General features: G+C 35.7%; 1 protein-coding gene across 7 annotated transcripts in view; it reads left to right on the top strand.

Moving 5' to 3' along the window:
* The window catches only part of LOC110027841 (tRNA (guanine(37)-N1)-methyltransferase 1), a 75,935-nt gene that overhangs the window by 50,218 nt on the left and 7,899 nt on the right, over positions 1–17,818 (top strand). For 4 of the 7 annotated variants that reach the window (XM_020729447.1, XM_020729449.1, XM_020729448.1 and 1 more), the window contains 2 exons: positions 2,781–2,855; positions 15,025–15,248. In XM_020729447.1, the coding sequence (XP_020585106.1) occupies positions 2,781–2,855; positions 15,025–15,120 (171 nt within the window). In that variant the 3' untranslated portion in view covers positions 15,121–15,248. Of the gene's footprint in view, positions 1–2,780; positions 2,856–15,024; positions 15,249–17,818 lie in introns of those variants that run through there. The other 3 variants (XM_020729444.1, XM_020729446.1, XM_020729445.1) reach the window with 1 other exon arrangement.

Here is a 17,818-nt window from a genome sequence, read left to right as displayed (position 1 = left end):
TGAATATATCCGTGATAGGGTTGGTGTAGCTCCTGTGACGGACAAAATTAGAGAAAGTCGTCTTAGATGGTTTGGTCACATTAAACGTCGACCATCTGATGATCCGATTAGGAGAGTAGATGTTTTAGATTCGACTTGTGTTAAGAAAGACAGAGGTTGATCTAGGAAGACTTGGGCTTATTATATTAAAAATGATCTTGATTTACTAGAATTAAATGAAAATATGACATTAAATAGGACGTAATGGAGAAAAAAGATTCATGTAGCCGACCCCACGTAGTGGGATTAAGGCTTTGTTGTTGTTGATATATTTATCTTATCATTCTCATTTTTCTCAATTTTCAATAATTGGGATGGTTTGTTCTCAAATGATGTTTGAATGATTAAATTTTTTGTCAACTCCTTGAATTCTCAAACCAACTTTCTTTACAAGGGACCATTCAGTAATTGTTATCTATTTTGTATGATTGAGGAATTAAATTGGGATTAATTCTGTGTTTTAATTTTTACACCAAGGGACCTTTTTTGATTAATATCAACTAGTCATTAGCTATTGTTTCAAATTAAATAAATTAAACATATTGAATCTTGTGCGTGCATGCGTATGCGTGCGCGCGCGCGCGCCGGGGTGGGGGTGGTGGATGTTCAATGCACACACATTATTTGCAGTTTTTTTTTTTGCTTATTTGAATGTTCCTAATAAGTTTGCATATCTTAAGTGGATTTTTTTTTTGATTTTTAGTATGTATTTCATCGTAATCATCATTATTATTAGCTTTGTTCCAACTATTTGTGGTTGAATTTGTGGATCTTTGTTTTTTCGTACGATTCTATTGAGCATTGCTTGAAGTGGTACCCTAATCTTCGCAAATCCTTTTGCATAATTTACATACATGCCATACAAATCTTATTTAGTTTGTTATTTAGATTTATAATTAAACATAAAAAATGCATCTGTACTGATCTTGAAGATATCTAACGATCAAGAAGAGAAGAGTGCGATGAAAATGGGCCCACTATCAAGAGATCGTGGGAGCCACCTGACCAAATGAGCCAAACCAACCAAACAAAAATCGATTGAATCACAAGGCGAACAAGAAGATGACTCAATGACCCAAGCACGAGCCATTCGATTGAAAACTAGATGAAAGTGCATCCAAGCCAACCGTTACAGAAAAGCAGATTCTTTGCGGCAGCTTACCCCACAATAGAGCAAATCTAAAGGAAGATCAAGTTGAATAAAGTTTCTGAAGCTCCTCATCAGGGATTGAGGATTGTGAACAAAGTTGGATTAGCCCACCTGGCCATACCGACCAAATTCAGCTGACCGAGCTGACCGAGCTGACCTCGAGTCTGCTAAGCTTTGCTGGCCGAACAATAATGCATCCAGACGACAAGTCTATACATGTAAATTACCAGAAATATCATAGTACAAGCCCTTTCCTAACAGGGGTAAAAAAAATGTAATGTCATCATTGTACCATCTGCTTTATAAATAGTGAAAATATTTTATGAAATAGACACTATTCATTACTATTCCTTACTTTATATATAGCTCCCATTTATGCTCCATTCTTTGGGTGTGATTCACGGACAACCTTAGATTCAATGTCATAAAAGGTGCAGTGAGCATGGATCATTCCCTTATTATCACAGCATTGATTTCAAGAATTAAGAGAATTGAAGAACTAAAATATGTACATCAAAAAGACATCTGCATTGATCTTAAAAAGATCCAACAACCAAAAAGAAAAGAATACGATAAAGTAAGTCCACTGTCAGGAGATCGTGGGAGCCACCTGATCGAATGAGCCAAGCCAACCAGGCCAAAACCGACTGAACCATGAGGTGAACAAGATGATGACTGAATGACCCAAACACGAGCCATCCGATTGAAGACTGGATGAAAGAGCATCCGAGCCAACCGCTATATGAAAACAAATTTGATGCGGTAGCTTGCTCCCCAGTAGTGCCAATCCAAACAAAGTTTCGGTTTCATAAAGTATCTTAAGCTCATCATCAAAGATTGAGGATAGCCAACCAAGTTGGATCAGCTGTCTGGGCCATACCGACCAATTTCAGTTGACCAAGTTAACCTTAAGTCAGATAAACATAGTTGACCAAACAATAAAACGACCAAGTTAACTTTAAGTCAGATAAGCATAGTTGACCAAACAATAAAACAGCCAAACGGTAAGACCATACATGTAAAATATTAGAAATGTCCTAGTACAAACCCTTTACTAACAGGGGTAAAAAATCTAATATCATCATTGTACCATCTCCCTTATAAATAGAAGAAATATTTTATGAAATAGATACTATTCATGACTGTTCATTACTCTCTCGCTCTCGCTCTCTCTCTCTCTTGTGCTCTATTCCTTGGGTGTGATTTGTGGACAATCTCTGATTCGACAATAATATTTTTGTGTTATAAACCTATGCATAAGAAGATGTATTTCACTTTTATGAAGTTTTAAGAGTGGTATTTTTTTTGATGTGATGTTAAAGATTTGTGTGCTATGCTTGTAAATAGAAAAGTTTAGGTGTTAAATATGCAAATATATAAGAATTGTGTGATATGAATGTAAATGCCTATTTATTTTTTACTATTTTCAATGCACAAGGTTTCAGCATAGCGTGGTGTGGGGTGGATTTATGTAGTTTCACTATTATTTAGCAAATAGTTTGTTCTACGATTCATGTAATTCGTTATGTTTCAACAATTTGTACGATATTTTTTAAAGTTTTGATTTTGTTAAAATTACTTTTATGTACAGGAGGTGGAGGCTACATTGAAGTTTAAGATACATAACCCAGTTTTTCATCGAGTTCGGGATGTCGCCCCCAATAAGGTATTGTTATTAAGATTTTGTTTTGGCCATATTTTTTTTGTTCTAAAGAATGCTTTAGAAAAGTAGGCTCAACTTTTTTTCACAAGCCAAGTATGAGTGTCTTTTAGTCTGTAGTTAACTTCTTCACTCATGTAGCATTTATTGTTGTTTAGGAAGATTACATACATACCACTCAATTCCTATGTATTTATACGTACCACCTTATTGTTGCATGAAATAGTGTATTTGGCTTTTTAAAAGTTAAAATGTGGCATTTTTTATATGATATGAATGTTTTGGGTGGTATAAGCATAAAAAGTAAAATTTAGGTGTTAGATATGTAAATACATAGGAAATGGGTGGTATTTATGTAACTACCCCTAATTTTTATTTCTTGTTAGTTTGGATGTTCTATGCTAAAACGAGAGTAAATAACCTGATCACGGTTGGTGTTTCCGTGACCTTCCAAAAGTGATTTTCAGTAGTTCAAACTCTTCGATAAAATAATCATGTGAAAATTGAAAATTTTGGAAGGGGTTAGCCTGTTGCTTCAAATATTTTGTTTCATTTTTTGTTATAAATTATGAAAAATAACATCATCATAACCTTATTTATAGAAGCATGCTTCACAATTTAAATTCCAATTTATTCCTATAATGTAGTCCAAATTCAAGAAGTTTCCATCGTCTAATTTATACTCGTACAAAATTACTGTTTAGTCGCTAATCCTTTCTAAGTTGCAAAATTTTTTATATTGCTAAATCTTTTGCTGTGATTTAATCTTTAATAATGTGTTCTACCTTGCTAGTTTGTGCTGTTATGAAAGATGGAACACAAGGACATTTGTTTAATTTTCCGAGGTAGATATTCCATCTAAATTATACTATTTTTTGAACAAAAGGGTCGGTGGTGCTTCGATATAGTATTAGATTTTCAATGTTAAATATAGAAATGTGATTAAATTCTTGAGAAAAGTCAATAATATAATATTTGATAGAGAACTCGCTGAATTCTCTTTGCACTCATCAAACCAAGGTCGTATTAGATGGGCCAGCGTTTGTTGTTGGTTTAATGATGACAAAAGCAAAAGTTTATTTGTTGCTCAAGCCTAACATTCGAGCGGGTTTTGAAGGCCAAACTCAACAAGCCTATAGCTGAGTCGCTGACTGTTTTTTTTCACTCATCAAACTAAGACCGCAGTGAAAAGCTCACACTACGTTAGTTCAATGATAATGGTTGCTCCACCTAGGTGTTTCCAAGAAGACTATTCTAAGTGCTCCAAATCAAGGACTTTTTTGGACTGATCTTTGGAATAAAGCAAAATCAAAGGAAATGATCCTTAATTATGAAGATAACAAATAATATTTGATATCATCTTCAACAGGAAGCAGAAGAATGAACCAAATGTGTTGCGTCGTTAATATGTTCATCAGATCACCAAGTGCTAGGCAGATTGATGACCTTTTGTCACTAATCTATATAGGCTCTCTAGAAGACCAAAGAATCTTTGTTATTTTTCAAATCCAAAGCGCAAAGCACATGATGAAGAAGTCATCTAAGTGTTCGTATGAAGCCTAAGAATGAATCAAGGGTGTTACATCGTCAATGTGTCCATTAGACCATTAAATGCTGAGCAGAGTGATGTTCTTTTTGCCACCAAACCTGCATAAGGCCTAGGAGACCAAAAAATATATGTTCAACAAATCCAAAGCACAAATTGCAAGTTTGAAGAAGTCATTTTGATGTTCATATGAGGCATAAGGATGAACTAAAAACATTATTTCATCAATGCGTCCATCAGACAATTTAGTGTTAGCATGTCGATGACTTTTTTACCATCAAGCTAATATAAACCTCGAAGGTGAGCTCATTAGCGTGCGTCCTTCGTCAAGCTCATTAAAGCGAAAAAGCAAAGAGTAGAAGACACTCAATCTCCTTGACAAATCAATGGAGATAAATCTACTGTACTCGTTCATCGCTCTTGTCGAAGCAGAAAACAAACGACAAAATGACAATTATAATCTCCCTGTTGAATCAATGATTGCAAATCAAGCAATTCAACTAAATGCAATTCGATTCCCTGCCAAGAGCGTATTCTTCTGCCAAAAGCAAGTGTCTAGCTTCAATAAATTATCGAAAGTGCGAAGGCAACATTAACCAAAGATGGATCGATACCTGCACATCAAATTCAATCCAAACATTGTATCAACATCCATTAGCCCTCTTGGAAATCCACAAATTGAATCCCTCATTGTGACATTTGAATTACTTTTTTGGGGATTCACATGGTCATCAGTTTGCAACAAACATGGTCCAATTTAGGCTCGTGCTATATTTATTTGGCGGGAGGGTGCATTTGTTGACCCCAATATGTTTTCCATACGTCAAGCTGATTGGGTTTGTCGATAATATATCATTCCCTATTATGTGTGTTTCGTGCCTCATTTGTATGAACTTCGTCCACATAAATATGTTTCGTCGAACCATCATTTTGTAAAACAGACTGGGTGCGTGCTTGGATCGTCGAGATGTTTCAAACGCGCATAATTACGTTAGAATCTGGCTTCGTTTGGTGTGCATCGAGACCTCATGCACTTAAATTTTTGCCCACTGATAAATTGTTAATTGGGGCATCATTTTATAAAACAGACTGCACAAGTGCATTCAGGTCGTCGGGAGGATTCAAACAAACATATTTATGGCTGAATTTGGCTTCGTTTAATGCACGTCTAGGGTTTAAATGATCATGTTATTTAAATATTATATAAATTTAATATATATTTATATATTAACGTTGATATATATTTATTTATTTATATATTAATATTATATTTTATTTAAATTTTAAAATTGAATATCTCTACTTAATTTTTACTTTAATTAGCTATCAATTAGGCACACATTTATTCGTGGCATAGTGATTGAGGTTGTAATCTCCCAACATGAGGTCATGGGTTCAAATCGCGTATAATGCCCTATAGACTCACCTTTCTCAAAAAAGGTATTAAATAGGCCACGTTATTATAATTAAATCCATTTTATTTTCTTTCCAAATGTATTGCCTGAATTTAGGAAGAATTCATGCCTCCATTCAAGTTTGTTCTAGGTGATCCAAGAAAATCAGAAAAAAATAAAATTATAGGGGATGTTGGCTGCTCTTTTGAGCTTCTGTGCTAAAAAAATGCCCAATAATTCTCTCTCTTGATGAGGAAACTAAAGCTTCTTATCTCGTCCCCCTTAGCTCCACCGCCAGCGACTCTCTAACCTCTCTGCTCTCTCTCTCTTTGTTCTACGTCCTTCTCTAGGTCACGCATGTAACAAAACCTCTCACACATCTCTTTTCTCACGACAGAATCTCACCTCCCTCTCCTCTCCTCTCCTGCCAAAGTGCTCTCTTGTTGGCATGATACCATCTCCCGCGCTCCACTGTTGATATCGTCTGTACCCTTACTGGGAACACTGAAAACCACCACCCAACCTTCCCGAGACCCTCTCACATGAAATCCCAAGCTCTGCTGCCCCTCACTCGCATTGTTGCACTCTCTTGCCAACAGTCACTCTCCGACCACCCTCCAGAAAACTTGTCATTCTGCTTTCTCCACCCCATTCTTCTTCTCCCTTCTCTCTCTCGTGTCACTTGGTAAACAGAAAAAAACCAATAAATCCCTCTAAGCTTCCAACCTGCATGCATGCAGCCATTGCCAAAAATCTTCTCCGCCTTCTTTGCCTTCCTTCTCGCCGGCGAAAGTCATATCGCAACCTCTCCCTGTTGTCCTCACTAGCTTCTCCTTCTCTATCCGAGAGAGAGAGAGAGAGAGAGAGAGAGAGAGAGAGAGAGAGAGAGAGAGAGAGAGAGAGTGCTTTGTGCCTCGAAATTCGTGTTTCACCGACATCAGTTACATAAGATATAAAAGAGGCGTTGTTCCTGAACTCTAATATCTCATTAGCGGTGCATTTGTCTCGATGAGAACCTGTACATGCTTTTAAGAGTCTGGTGGGGGAAGCTCATATGCGACATTTGCATTGCAATCTTTTTGCGATGTGTCTGTCATGACGAGCAACCCGTATATCCATTTAAGAGTGTGGTGGGGAAGATTTGTCGATGACGTTCATGATGAGAAGGATATACATATGTGCTCTAATGTGTGCTTGCAGGTACTTCATCCATGCCTTTAAGAGCATGATGGGCTTTGAATATTTTCAACGTGTTGTTGCACGACACAGGCCTTACATGCTTTTAAGAGCATGATGCCTTTATTTGTCCCAACTTTCTCGATGTTGCCCCTCTCGCATGGATGAGGTCAAAAGGCTCTCGAAATGCTGCCAAAATTCACATAATTTATAAATTTTGTTATTTGCTACATACACTGCAGATAACTTATATATGCCTTTAAAGAAATGGTGGTTAGACCCAACTTTTCTAATGTAGCCCCCCCTAATGGAGATGACGTCGAGAGGTTGTCGAAATTTTGCCGAAACTTGACCGAATCAAACTTGAGTTAAGCGAATAAAATAATCTAAAATTGCATTTATTTTAAAAAAAATGTAAAATTGGTCAATGCATTATGAAATTAAAAGAATAAAGTTGATTGATGCTTAACTTAATTTGAATTTATAAAAAAAAAGGGAGTTAAGCGCGCGGGATATGAATACTTCCAAAATGTATAATCAAAGTCTAGAACACCTTCATTCGCTACTGGATCTACGCTATTTTTGTAATAGTGGACAAAATGTGAATTTTTAGATACCTATATGAAATTATTCATACTCAGGGGACTCGACGATTTGATCGAGTTCAAATTAAACCTATAAGAAACTCACTAGCTCACCCAGGATTAGAGACTAAGGCCTTTGTTGCCTTGTTACGACGAATTGAGGAACCTCAATTTGTGGCATTGTTAATTCCTTTGATTTTAGATTGGGAGGTCCCAAGGCAAGTAAGTGAGACAGATGGATATTGAACAAGGCTTTAGTGAATGGAGAGAGAGCAACTATCTCGATTATTCACTGAATGACCATCATCTTTTTTACCAACGATATGTATTATCTTGGAATTCAAGCCACATACCAAAGTTATTACAAGAGCTTCAAGAAAGCGCTCTTTGGAGGCACATGGGCGTGCCCAAGCCATATCGGAGGATAGCAACAAACTTGTATTTGGTCAGAATGATAAAAAATATGGAGAACATGGTCTGAAGGGGTGTGTGTGTGACAGCGGTACAAGTGCATGACGTTAGTGCCTAGGGGTTGCTACAACCTTTGGCATTATCAGAGAATGTATGGCAGGGGGTGAAGATGAATTTCATTGAAGGTTTACCCCAGATGGATTTATGGTCATCTTGGTGGTGGTGGATCGGCTGAGCAATTATGCTCTCCTTGTCCCTTTGCTTCATCTCTACATTGTTGTTTCTATCAGTGTTGTTTTTGTATAGGAGATTGTCCGTTTGCACGGGATTCCAGAATTGATAGTGTTGGATTGTGATAAGGTCTTTTTGAGTCATTTATGGAGTTTTTCAGAATGCAAGGGACCATTTTGAAGAAGAGTACATGTGTACCACCCACAGACTGATTATCAGTTCAAAGTTATTAATTGAAGTGTGAAGACCTATTTGCATTGCTTTTTATTGGACAAATCCAATCAATGAGCTAAATAGTTACCCTGGGCATAATATTAGTACACACTTCGTATCATATAGCTTCTCAGACTACTACTTTTAAGATCTTGTATGATCGCAATCCATCATATTTGGTGCATTATGAACATGCCACTATGTCAATGTCTCTGGTGGATCAGTACATAGAAGGGAGAGACAAGGCATTGGCGGAACTGAAGGGACATTTATTGAAGGCTCGATAATTTATGAAGAAACAGACTGATGGGCATCAATGAGATGTGCAATTTGCGGTAGGAGATAGGGTGTATCTAAAACTTCGGCTCTATCGGCAAAAGACATTGACAAGACCCAGGCAGGAGAAGCTCACCCCACGCTATTTTGGTCCTTATGAGATCGCCGAGCGCATTGGTGAGGTGGCGTATTGTTTAAATTTGTAGTCTCCGTTGACACTTTATCCAGTGTTTCTACCTATCGTAGTTGAGACATGCTATTGGTGATAGTGTGCTCTCTTCTTCGCTTCCCCCTACAACTCTACCTTAATAGAGGGTATGAAAGTTCTTTTGGAGCCACTGGAGTTAAAATGGGTGCGTCAGGGATCGACAGGTGGGAAAGAAGTGCTGATTAAATGGAACGATTGTCATATTACGATGTTATGTGGGAACCATACAACTTGATCGAGAAAGTAGTTTCTTTATGAGATCAAAGAAATACAATAAATGGATTGAAATAAGTTCCTGCTCATTGAGAGGGTAGTAATTTTAGACCGGCACCTACGAAACTTTTTGCCACCCCAAACCCACCAGACTAATTTTAGGCATAAAGCCAAAATGACAATTTAGTCATTTATTAGTTATTATTGTTTGGTATAAATAAGACTTAATATGATTAGAGCTAGGGATGATATTGTTATGTTGAGTCTTAGGAGTTGGTATTTGAGAGAGACTGGCCTACCTCTCGAATTGTAGGTCTTTCTTTTATGAATTTGGTATTTTATTGTTTTGTGTTGAGTAGAATCTTTATTTCTGCCATGATTTATGTGGAAACTTGTCTTATTCCTATCATTATGAGTTGTCAATTATTTTATAGTATGGTATGAAGTCCATGTTACAGATCACAATGAATATCGAATCATACCTTTTGAATGTTTTAGGTAAATCTCAAATGAAGTGTACCCTCAAATTTATCCATGGATTATATGGAATATATAAGGGGGTGTAATCTTAGAAGGTTATTCAGTAGCATCTCCTAATTGATAAGTGTAATATTTTGAAGTAACATGACTAGTATCATGTTTTATAGAAAATTAATAGAAACCTAATTAAACTAACATGGCTGTTTAATCTAATCAACCTCCATATAATCCTTAAATGAAAGACAAGTGATGAAGACTGCGTGATGCATACCAAAGAACCCTTAAGTAGATATCCACCTATAACATGGAAATCAGGTGAAATTATCGCAACATGTTTGATAGAATGAAATATGAAGTTAAAATGAGGAGAAAGAAGATACTAATTCTAAATTTATCCATGATAAGTTTTTAACATAAATAAATTTATCCATGATAAGTTTTTAACATAAATAGCAATCAACAGAATGCATGAGATTTAAAGGCATCAACAGACTTTTAGCAAAAATTGCTTGAGGTCTATCTAAAAGTAATCTTTTGAAGATTTACAATGCACTTAGAATGTCTAAATTTTTTTTTTAATAAAGGAGCAGCTCGTGGCTCCCTACGCGTTAAATAAAATAGGAGGTTACAAAATTTGAGGGAGAGAGGATCCCCACTAAAAAACAAAAGAAACATGAAATCCTAGGGGATCCATTCTCCGCATTACAACTCCACGCAAAAAAAAGTGAAAAAGAGATAACAAAGGATAAAGTAACTCCAAAATACATGTATCCCAACCAAAGTGTATACCAATCGAAAGAAGTATACCCCATATTGACATGTAAAGAAAAAGAAAAGAAAAAACTACTATGAGAGTTGTGTAGTCAAAAATCCTCATCCAAAACAGTTGTGGACTGAAACCGAAAGAAAACCAGCAAAACAATGCAACCAGATAGCAAGGGTCCGAAACGCATGATAGCTGCAGCTCCAAAACAATGAAAAAATGATCTGTGAAAGCATCAAAAGAGCAGGGAATAGCCACTGAAAACCTCTGAGAAACCTGTAAACGAAAAAGACAGAGAGGCAGAAGATCATACTCTAATATATGGGGAATTCAATTTATCCCCAAGCAGAAGTTGCCTTAACATATATGGGGGGTGGAGGCCACAAAGATCCTTGCATGGCCCATTTTAGCCAAATAGTCAGTTGGGGCATTACCTTCCCTATGGATGAAGGAAAACTGAACCTGTAGATGATGAGAAGATAGCAGATGCCATATTCGATTAAACAGGTAAAGTAAATATCAAAGGGGTGCAGTGGTCCTAGTAAGCATATTATAAATCAACATTGAATCAGTTTCAATGATCTGGTAGGTGAAATTGTAAATCGCAGCGATCTGAACAACAAACAGAACAACCCACCCTTTAGCCTCAATGGGGCTTTGAGCATAAAGAGGAGAGGTAAGGTAACAAATTAAGTTCCCAAAAGAATTTCTGAAAACACCACCCGCACCAACATAATTAGGAGTCCAGCTCCTATCAATATTAATCTTTACCCTTAGTCATAACAGAACTAGTTAGGGGACTTCCAAAACTGTCCAAAGCTTTAAAGTAATAAGAAAGAATGTAAGAGACAGTGAGGGAAGGATTCGAGGGGGAATTTGCATGTTTATGCCCATTTCGGGCTAACCATAAGAACCATAAAACCATTAAAGGGAATGAGACAAGGTTCTTATTAATTTTATGTGAAGCTTTCCAAGCAACCAATATGCCTCACAGAAAACAAGTTTGCGGCCATTTAACCTGAAAGAAATTTCCAACCATCTGCCCAGACAGTTTGGGAAAAGGAGCATTCAAGAAAAGATGTTTGATAGTCTATTCACCACAACTGCATAAATAACACCTTGAAGCCAATCTCAACCCCTTTAATTTTAATATATCATCAAGAGAAAGCAAAGAGAAGAAAAATTTCCACAAAAATAAGGATATAGAGGGGGACATATAACCATGCCATAACAGATGACCCCATTTCCAATTATCAAAGTTATGCAGATTATAGTAAAGCATTTTAGAAATAGAAACATTAGAAGAGAATTTCCAGATAGGCTTACCAGGCCTATCAGGGCATAAAGGAATTTTAGCAATAGGAATAGCATTTTCACCCAAGAGCTCCCTTAATTTGCTCACGTCCCAATGACCATTAATCCAACAATCAGAGACCAACATGTCACTTAACAAATTAGAAGCCATTATTCATGCCAAAAGGATACCTTTCCCTCACCAATGTCCCAAAAAATGAATTGATTAGACACGGTTCTAGCCTTTTAAATGGCTTTCTAGTTCTTAGAATCTCCAACTTTCCAATTAACCTAGGATGGGTGTTGGTGAGAGCAACACTTATGATACAAAAACTAAGCCCATAAGGATGAGCCAAGTCTAAATTTAAACCACAACTTACACATTAATATCAAGAATGTGTTGTAAATTTTTGAAAGCCAAAACTCCAGAGAGACGAGACTTGCACACCTTATGCTAATTTGTCCATATTTTAGAGGTGCCCTCACCAGACCAAAGAAATTTATTAAAAATATGCTCCAAATCTCTTTGTGTGCTCTTTTTCGTAGTGAGAACTTGCATAGCATATAGAGGAATGGTTTGAAGAACATTTTGTAACAGAGTTAATACAGGCATAAATCAAAGGTGTTGGTTAGTCATTTAGCTTATGCTGATGATGCTATCATTTTTTCTAATGCTTCCATGGCTTCACTCAAAATTTTGTTAAACTACCTTAATGCCTTTCAACAAAATTCTGATCTTCTATTTAACAAAGCCAAATGCCATTTTTACTTTGGGAATTCTGTTAGTTCTGCTATTACCACTTGGCCCACTTACACTGCATTTTGTAAAGCTTTTCTTCCTTTAATGTATCTTGGTGTTAACCTCCTTCGCGGTCGAAGGAAACAAACACAATTTGATGTTGTTGTGGATAAAATTAAATCTAGAATTCATGATAGGATGTTTTTCATGCATGCTATTTATAAGGCGAGAGAAATAATCAAATGCCATGATGAAAATCGTAGGGGAGAGGGGGTCTCCTTGTTTGATGTCTCTCTGAGCAGAAAAAAAGCCATATGACTTGCCATTAACTAAAACACTGTAATAATTATTTTCCAACCAACATTTAATCAAAGTGCAGAATTTTGTGTCAAAACCTCTAGCTTTCAACTTGTTGATAACTTTAGAAATGATTGAAGTAAGTGATATAGGTCTAAAGTTATCCCAACTTGTTTTAACATTAGATTTTGGGATAAGCACAATTAAAGAAGAAGAGAAAAACTTCCCTGGACTATTGCCCATAAAATAGCTTTGAATAGCAGCAATGATCTCTTTATGAATAATATCCCAGCAGTGAGTATAAAAGGAGGAAATAAAACCATCAGGACCTGGAGCTTTATTAGCATTAATGTAAATAAGCTTTTGTGGAAACAAATTGTGTTTCTAAGCTTTTGTGGAAACAGGTTGTGTTTCTAGCGCAAAGTATCTGAGCCAAAGTTTAAAATTCACAATCACAAGTCATGCATTTTGGCTTTTTCGGTAGTTTTATTTTATTTTCTCAATGCTGGCTTTCTTAGCATATGGCACTGCCAATGCTAACACTACAGACATCGTATGATACCTCCGAAACTTCTAAGAAGAGAAAAAAATGAGGTGATACTCATTAGTTCTTTATTTTTTTTGAATAATTTTTATGTAGAAGATAGTCAATGAAACTTGACATGTTTCAGTACATCAATCAGCCGACCTATGATTGTGCTAAGAGTCGTCATGAATTTACAATGGAAAGTAGCATATAAGCCAATATAAATTACTTAATAACTTAAGTTGAGACCAATCTATGATTTCCTTGAACATAATGGGATTTGGAGAAATCCAATTGGTAGATCGCAAAACTAAGATAAATAATTTTTAGAGTGTTTCGATGAACACTTGTTAAAATTGATAGTCAACTTTTCATTACAAAATATTATGAAAGCTAAGTACAAGTGACTTAAGTTGTCTACCTCGATAAAGCTAAAGATGAAGAGGGTATCAAAATTCATTATCAAGAAGTTGCTGATATATGAACAGCAAATTTAATATGAACCTTGATAAAAGAGCTAGGCACGTTTGAAAGATTAGAGAACATAACGAGCCATTAAAATGTCTATCTTTCTTGGTTGTAATTTTTCCTTCAGCCTTTGGTCAAAGTTTATAGTTGTAATTTTTCCTTCAGCCTTTGGTCAAAGTTTAATTTACTGGTAAACTTCAAAGGCCTAACTTGAAAAAATATTTGTATGTAATAGCTAGTCCAACATATCATTCCAGTAGGGAATAGAAAATATAGTAAGTTGCGATGTTTTTAATATTTTTTTTATTTGTACAGATGCATCATGATTCATCTTTCTTAGAAGTAATAAGAATTAAAATTACATGATTAGTAGATATTTTAAACGTGGCAACTCATTTGGTATCCCATTTGATGAATTGTCAATTTTTTTTTTTGGATTGAAGATACAATAAATGGACTAGTATAATCAACAGCAGTCTATTTTACTTATCGAGAAAGTAACATAAAAATGAATTCAAAGTTATTTCCAAATGTAAAAAATTCTCTAGACGACAATAATTAAGCTGGTGATCTAGGTGGCATTTATAACACTTTGGCATTAAAAGCCTATACATGAAAAGATGGACTTCACTTTTAAAAAGTTAGTAAGGATGGCTACACATGTAAATATGAAAGTTTTGGTGTTTAGGTATGTAAATGCATAAGAAATTGTGGGTATTTATATACTTTTTTTATAAAAAAAAATTGTATATGATATAATCATTCCTTGTTCAACTATACCTAATGCTGATTTATCTTCAAAAAATTTTGAGCAGCAGTCTTAACAATTCACTTTATAATATTATCCACAAGCATTAGTTAAGGCACTTCGCATTGAAAATGTTTGAAGAGTGTTTTTATAATCAATAATAAAAAGAAAATTTTACATACACACAATTGTTATGTACATGCATACCTAGCACCTAAGCTTTCATATTTACATCCATAACACTTTGGTGCTATAACATATGCATGAAAAAGGTGTATTTCACTTTTAAAAGAATATGATAGTGTTATTTTCGATGTGATGTTAAAGATTTGAATGTTGTGTGTAAATATAAAAGTTCAGCTGTGATATAGGTAAATACATTAGAATTGAGTGGCTATGTATGTAAATGCCCCTAACAAAAAATATATCTCCCATTCATCCCCGAAATGTCCTGCACACTATTTCTATGGTGAAATCAATTTACTTTCAGTTATTTATTTATTTTATTAATTTGGCATGAAACTGAAATTTCTTGATATTTATGTGCAAAGACCGAAGATAATGATTGATTTTAGTTGTGGTTTTGCATTCAATTTTGTGTTCCTGCAGGCTATGTTCTGTTTAAGTTTCAGATTGCCTGCAGAATCTTTGGTAGAAGATGAGAGTATCAAATATGATCACAAGCCATCTGAATCCAATCTATAGCATTTTACTGAGCCTTCAGAACAGGTAGGAGTTTTTTCAGCGCATGAAACTTGTGCGTTAGTAGAAATATCTTGTAACTTACATTGCTTAACTTATAAATTTAAATTCAATTAATATTTTGATTGGTATGTTTTTTTTACCATTCTATCCACAACCACCCCTCGTGATTTCAGTTGTTGTAAACTAAAATTGGAGTCATAATCTCATGGCATGATTTTCATATCAAATTCATTAAAAATACATTTAATTACTTCGTGCAGTAATATAAAGTTGTGACTGCTCTTATGGGCTCTCTATTAGTATTTGTAATACTCTTTAAAGATATTGGATTTAGATTCTGAAGTTACACACACATACTATATTTTTTTTTAATGAAAAAGCCCAAGGGCTGATATATTAAAGATAAAGATATAAATAACACACACATATTATGTATATATATATATATATGTATATATATAATATATTGAAAGATTGGCCAGAGGCTATTAGTCGAGTCTCTCGACCAGCCTCATGTGCCTAAGTTTTCATTTGACACATAGGCACGATTGAACCCGTGATCCTGGGGTCTTATAAACCCCAGTATGTATGTATGTATGTGTGTCTGTGTATGTCTGTCTGTATGTATGTCTGTATGTGTGTGTGTGTGTGTATGTATGTCTGCATGTGTGTGTGTGTGTGTGTCTGTATGTATGTCTGTATGTGTGTGTGTGTGTGTGTATGTCTGTATGTATGTCTGTATGTATGTCTGTATGTGTGTATGTATGTCTGTATGTATGTATGTCTGTATGTATGTATGTCTGTATGTGTGTCTGTATGTCTGTATGTGTGTATGTCTGTATGTATGTGTGTCTGGTGTATGTATGTCTGTCTGTATGTGTGTATGTCTGTCTGTATGTGTGTATGTGTGTATGTCTGTATGTGTGTACTGTCTGTGTGTATGTCTGTATGTGTGTATGTCTGTATGTGTGTATCTCTGTATGTGTGTATGTCTGTATGTATGTGTGTCTGTATGTATGTGTGTATGTATGTATGTCTGTCTGTATGTATGTCTGTATGTATGTATGTCTGTCTGTCTGTATGTATGTATGTATGTCTGTCTGTCTGCATGCATGCATGTATGTATGTATGTATGTATGTATGTATGTCTGTATGGCTGCTCTTACCAGTACTCTCGCATCCTCTTGATGTTTTGCTCTAGTGAGAAAATTTTTTTATGGTAACCCAAAATTAGAGATCATTCGGAAAGAGTTTGAGGCTATGAAGCTATTGGACAGTTGGAATATTGTTTTACTTGACGGTCAGCACATACTGATTCAGTTGTCTCATGATGTTGATTATACCCGCATCTTTTCTCGGAAAGTTATCAAGATCGACAACCGTTATATAAAAATTCTGAAGTGGACTGTTGATTTCGACCCAAAGGCGGAGTCCCCTATCATTCCAGTTTGAATAAAATTTTTGGGGTTAAAATTACATCTGTTCAAATATTTTTAATTTGAAAATTCTCTACTCCTTAATAACTGCTTACGGTAAGCCTCTCAGGGTTGGTAGTCTTACGCTTGCTGTCACCAGACCCTCTGTGACTTGTGTGTTAGTTGAGAGGGATATCACTCAACCAGCTCTGGATGAAGTGTGGATTGAAATCACTCACAACGGATATTGGCAAAAGATGGAAACGCACCCTCCTAATTGCTCTTATTATAGTATGTTTGGCCACAACTCTTATTTTCTATCGTTTGCATTCTCAACTAAGGTCGAATATCACTAAAGAAGAACCACCTATTATCCCAGTTGAGAGGATGCAACCCGATCCTCTTCCTAACACCGCAATTCCTAAAGAAAAGAAGAACAACATACTACAAGAAGAACAACATACTACAACTACAGATCCAGTTGTGCTTATATCACCCACTGTTATTAAAGAAGACTCTCACATGCCAAGACACACGAGAGTGCTTCTTTGATCCAATAGCAGATCAACCGGTACAATATGTTGTTGCTTCTAATGTTCAACAATCTGCACGTCTCCAGCACACGTTAGACCAAGATCAGGTGTGCCAATCTTTAGAAGAGGAATGACAGGTCTACTCAAAGAGGAAGAAGAAGAATGGAGACCAACTTCAGCTAGGGAACATATTGGATGATACATTGGTTACTACTGGCAATGACAATCATCTTAATAACTTATTAGCTTGCTCCTTCCCTAGAACCGGAGGCAGAGACAAAACCAAATTGGGTTTCTCTCTAGCCACCTGATACTTTGTATTTCAGCATTTTTAGGCTTTTTCTTTATGTCTCTACTGTACTTTTCTGTATTTTCTAGTTTTGGAGCCACTTGTGATTTTGGTGTGAACATGGTGCTATGTTTGGGCCCTTCAACACATTGTATCTGTATCTTTCTTTCTATTTAATATATTAGCCTTTTTGGGCTTTATATATATATATATGTGTGTGTGTGTGTGTGTGTGTTGTGTAAAAAAGGAAAGTCCAAAGGCTATTATACGTGCCCCAACCACCTCTCATGCGCCTAAGAATTCAAGTACCACACCCTACACTTGGGGGAAATCGAACCTCAGACTAGAGGGGACTTATAACTGACAAATAGATGTCCGATCAACTGATATGAGTACACGACACACACACACACACAGATATATATATATATATATATATATATATATATATATAAACACAC

This window comes from Phalaenopsis equestris, unplaced genomic scaffold (genome assembly GCF_001263595.1).
Source record: "Phalaenopsis equestris unplaced genomic scaffold, ASM126359v1 Scaffold000453, whole genome shotgun sequence".
NCBI lineage: Eukaryota > Viridiplantae > Streptophyta > Magnoliopsida > Asparagales > Orchidaceae > Phalaenopsis > Phalaenopsis equestris.
Note: the sequence above shows the minus strand (reverse complement) of the source record. Positions and strands in the feature narration are given on the sequence as shown.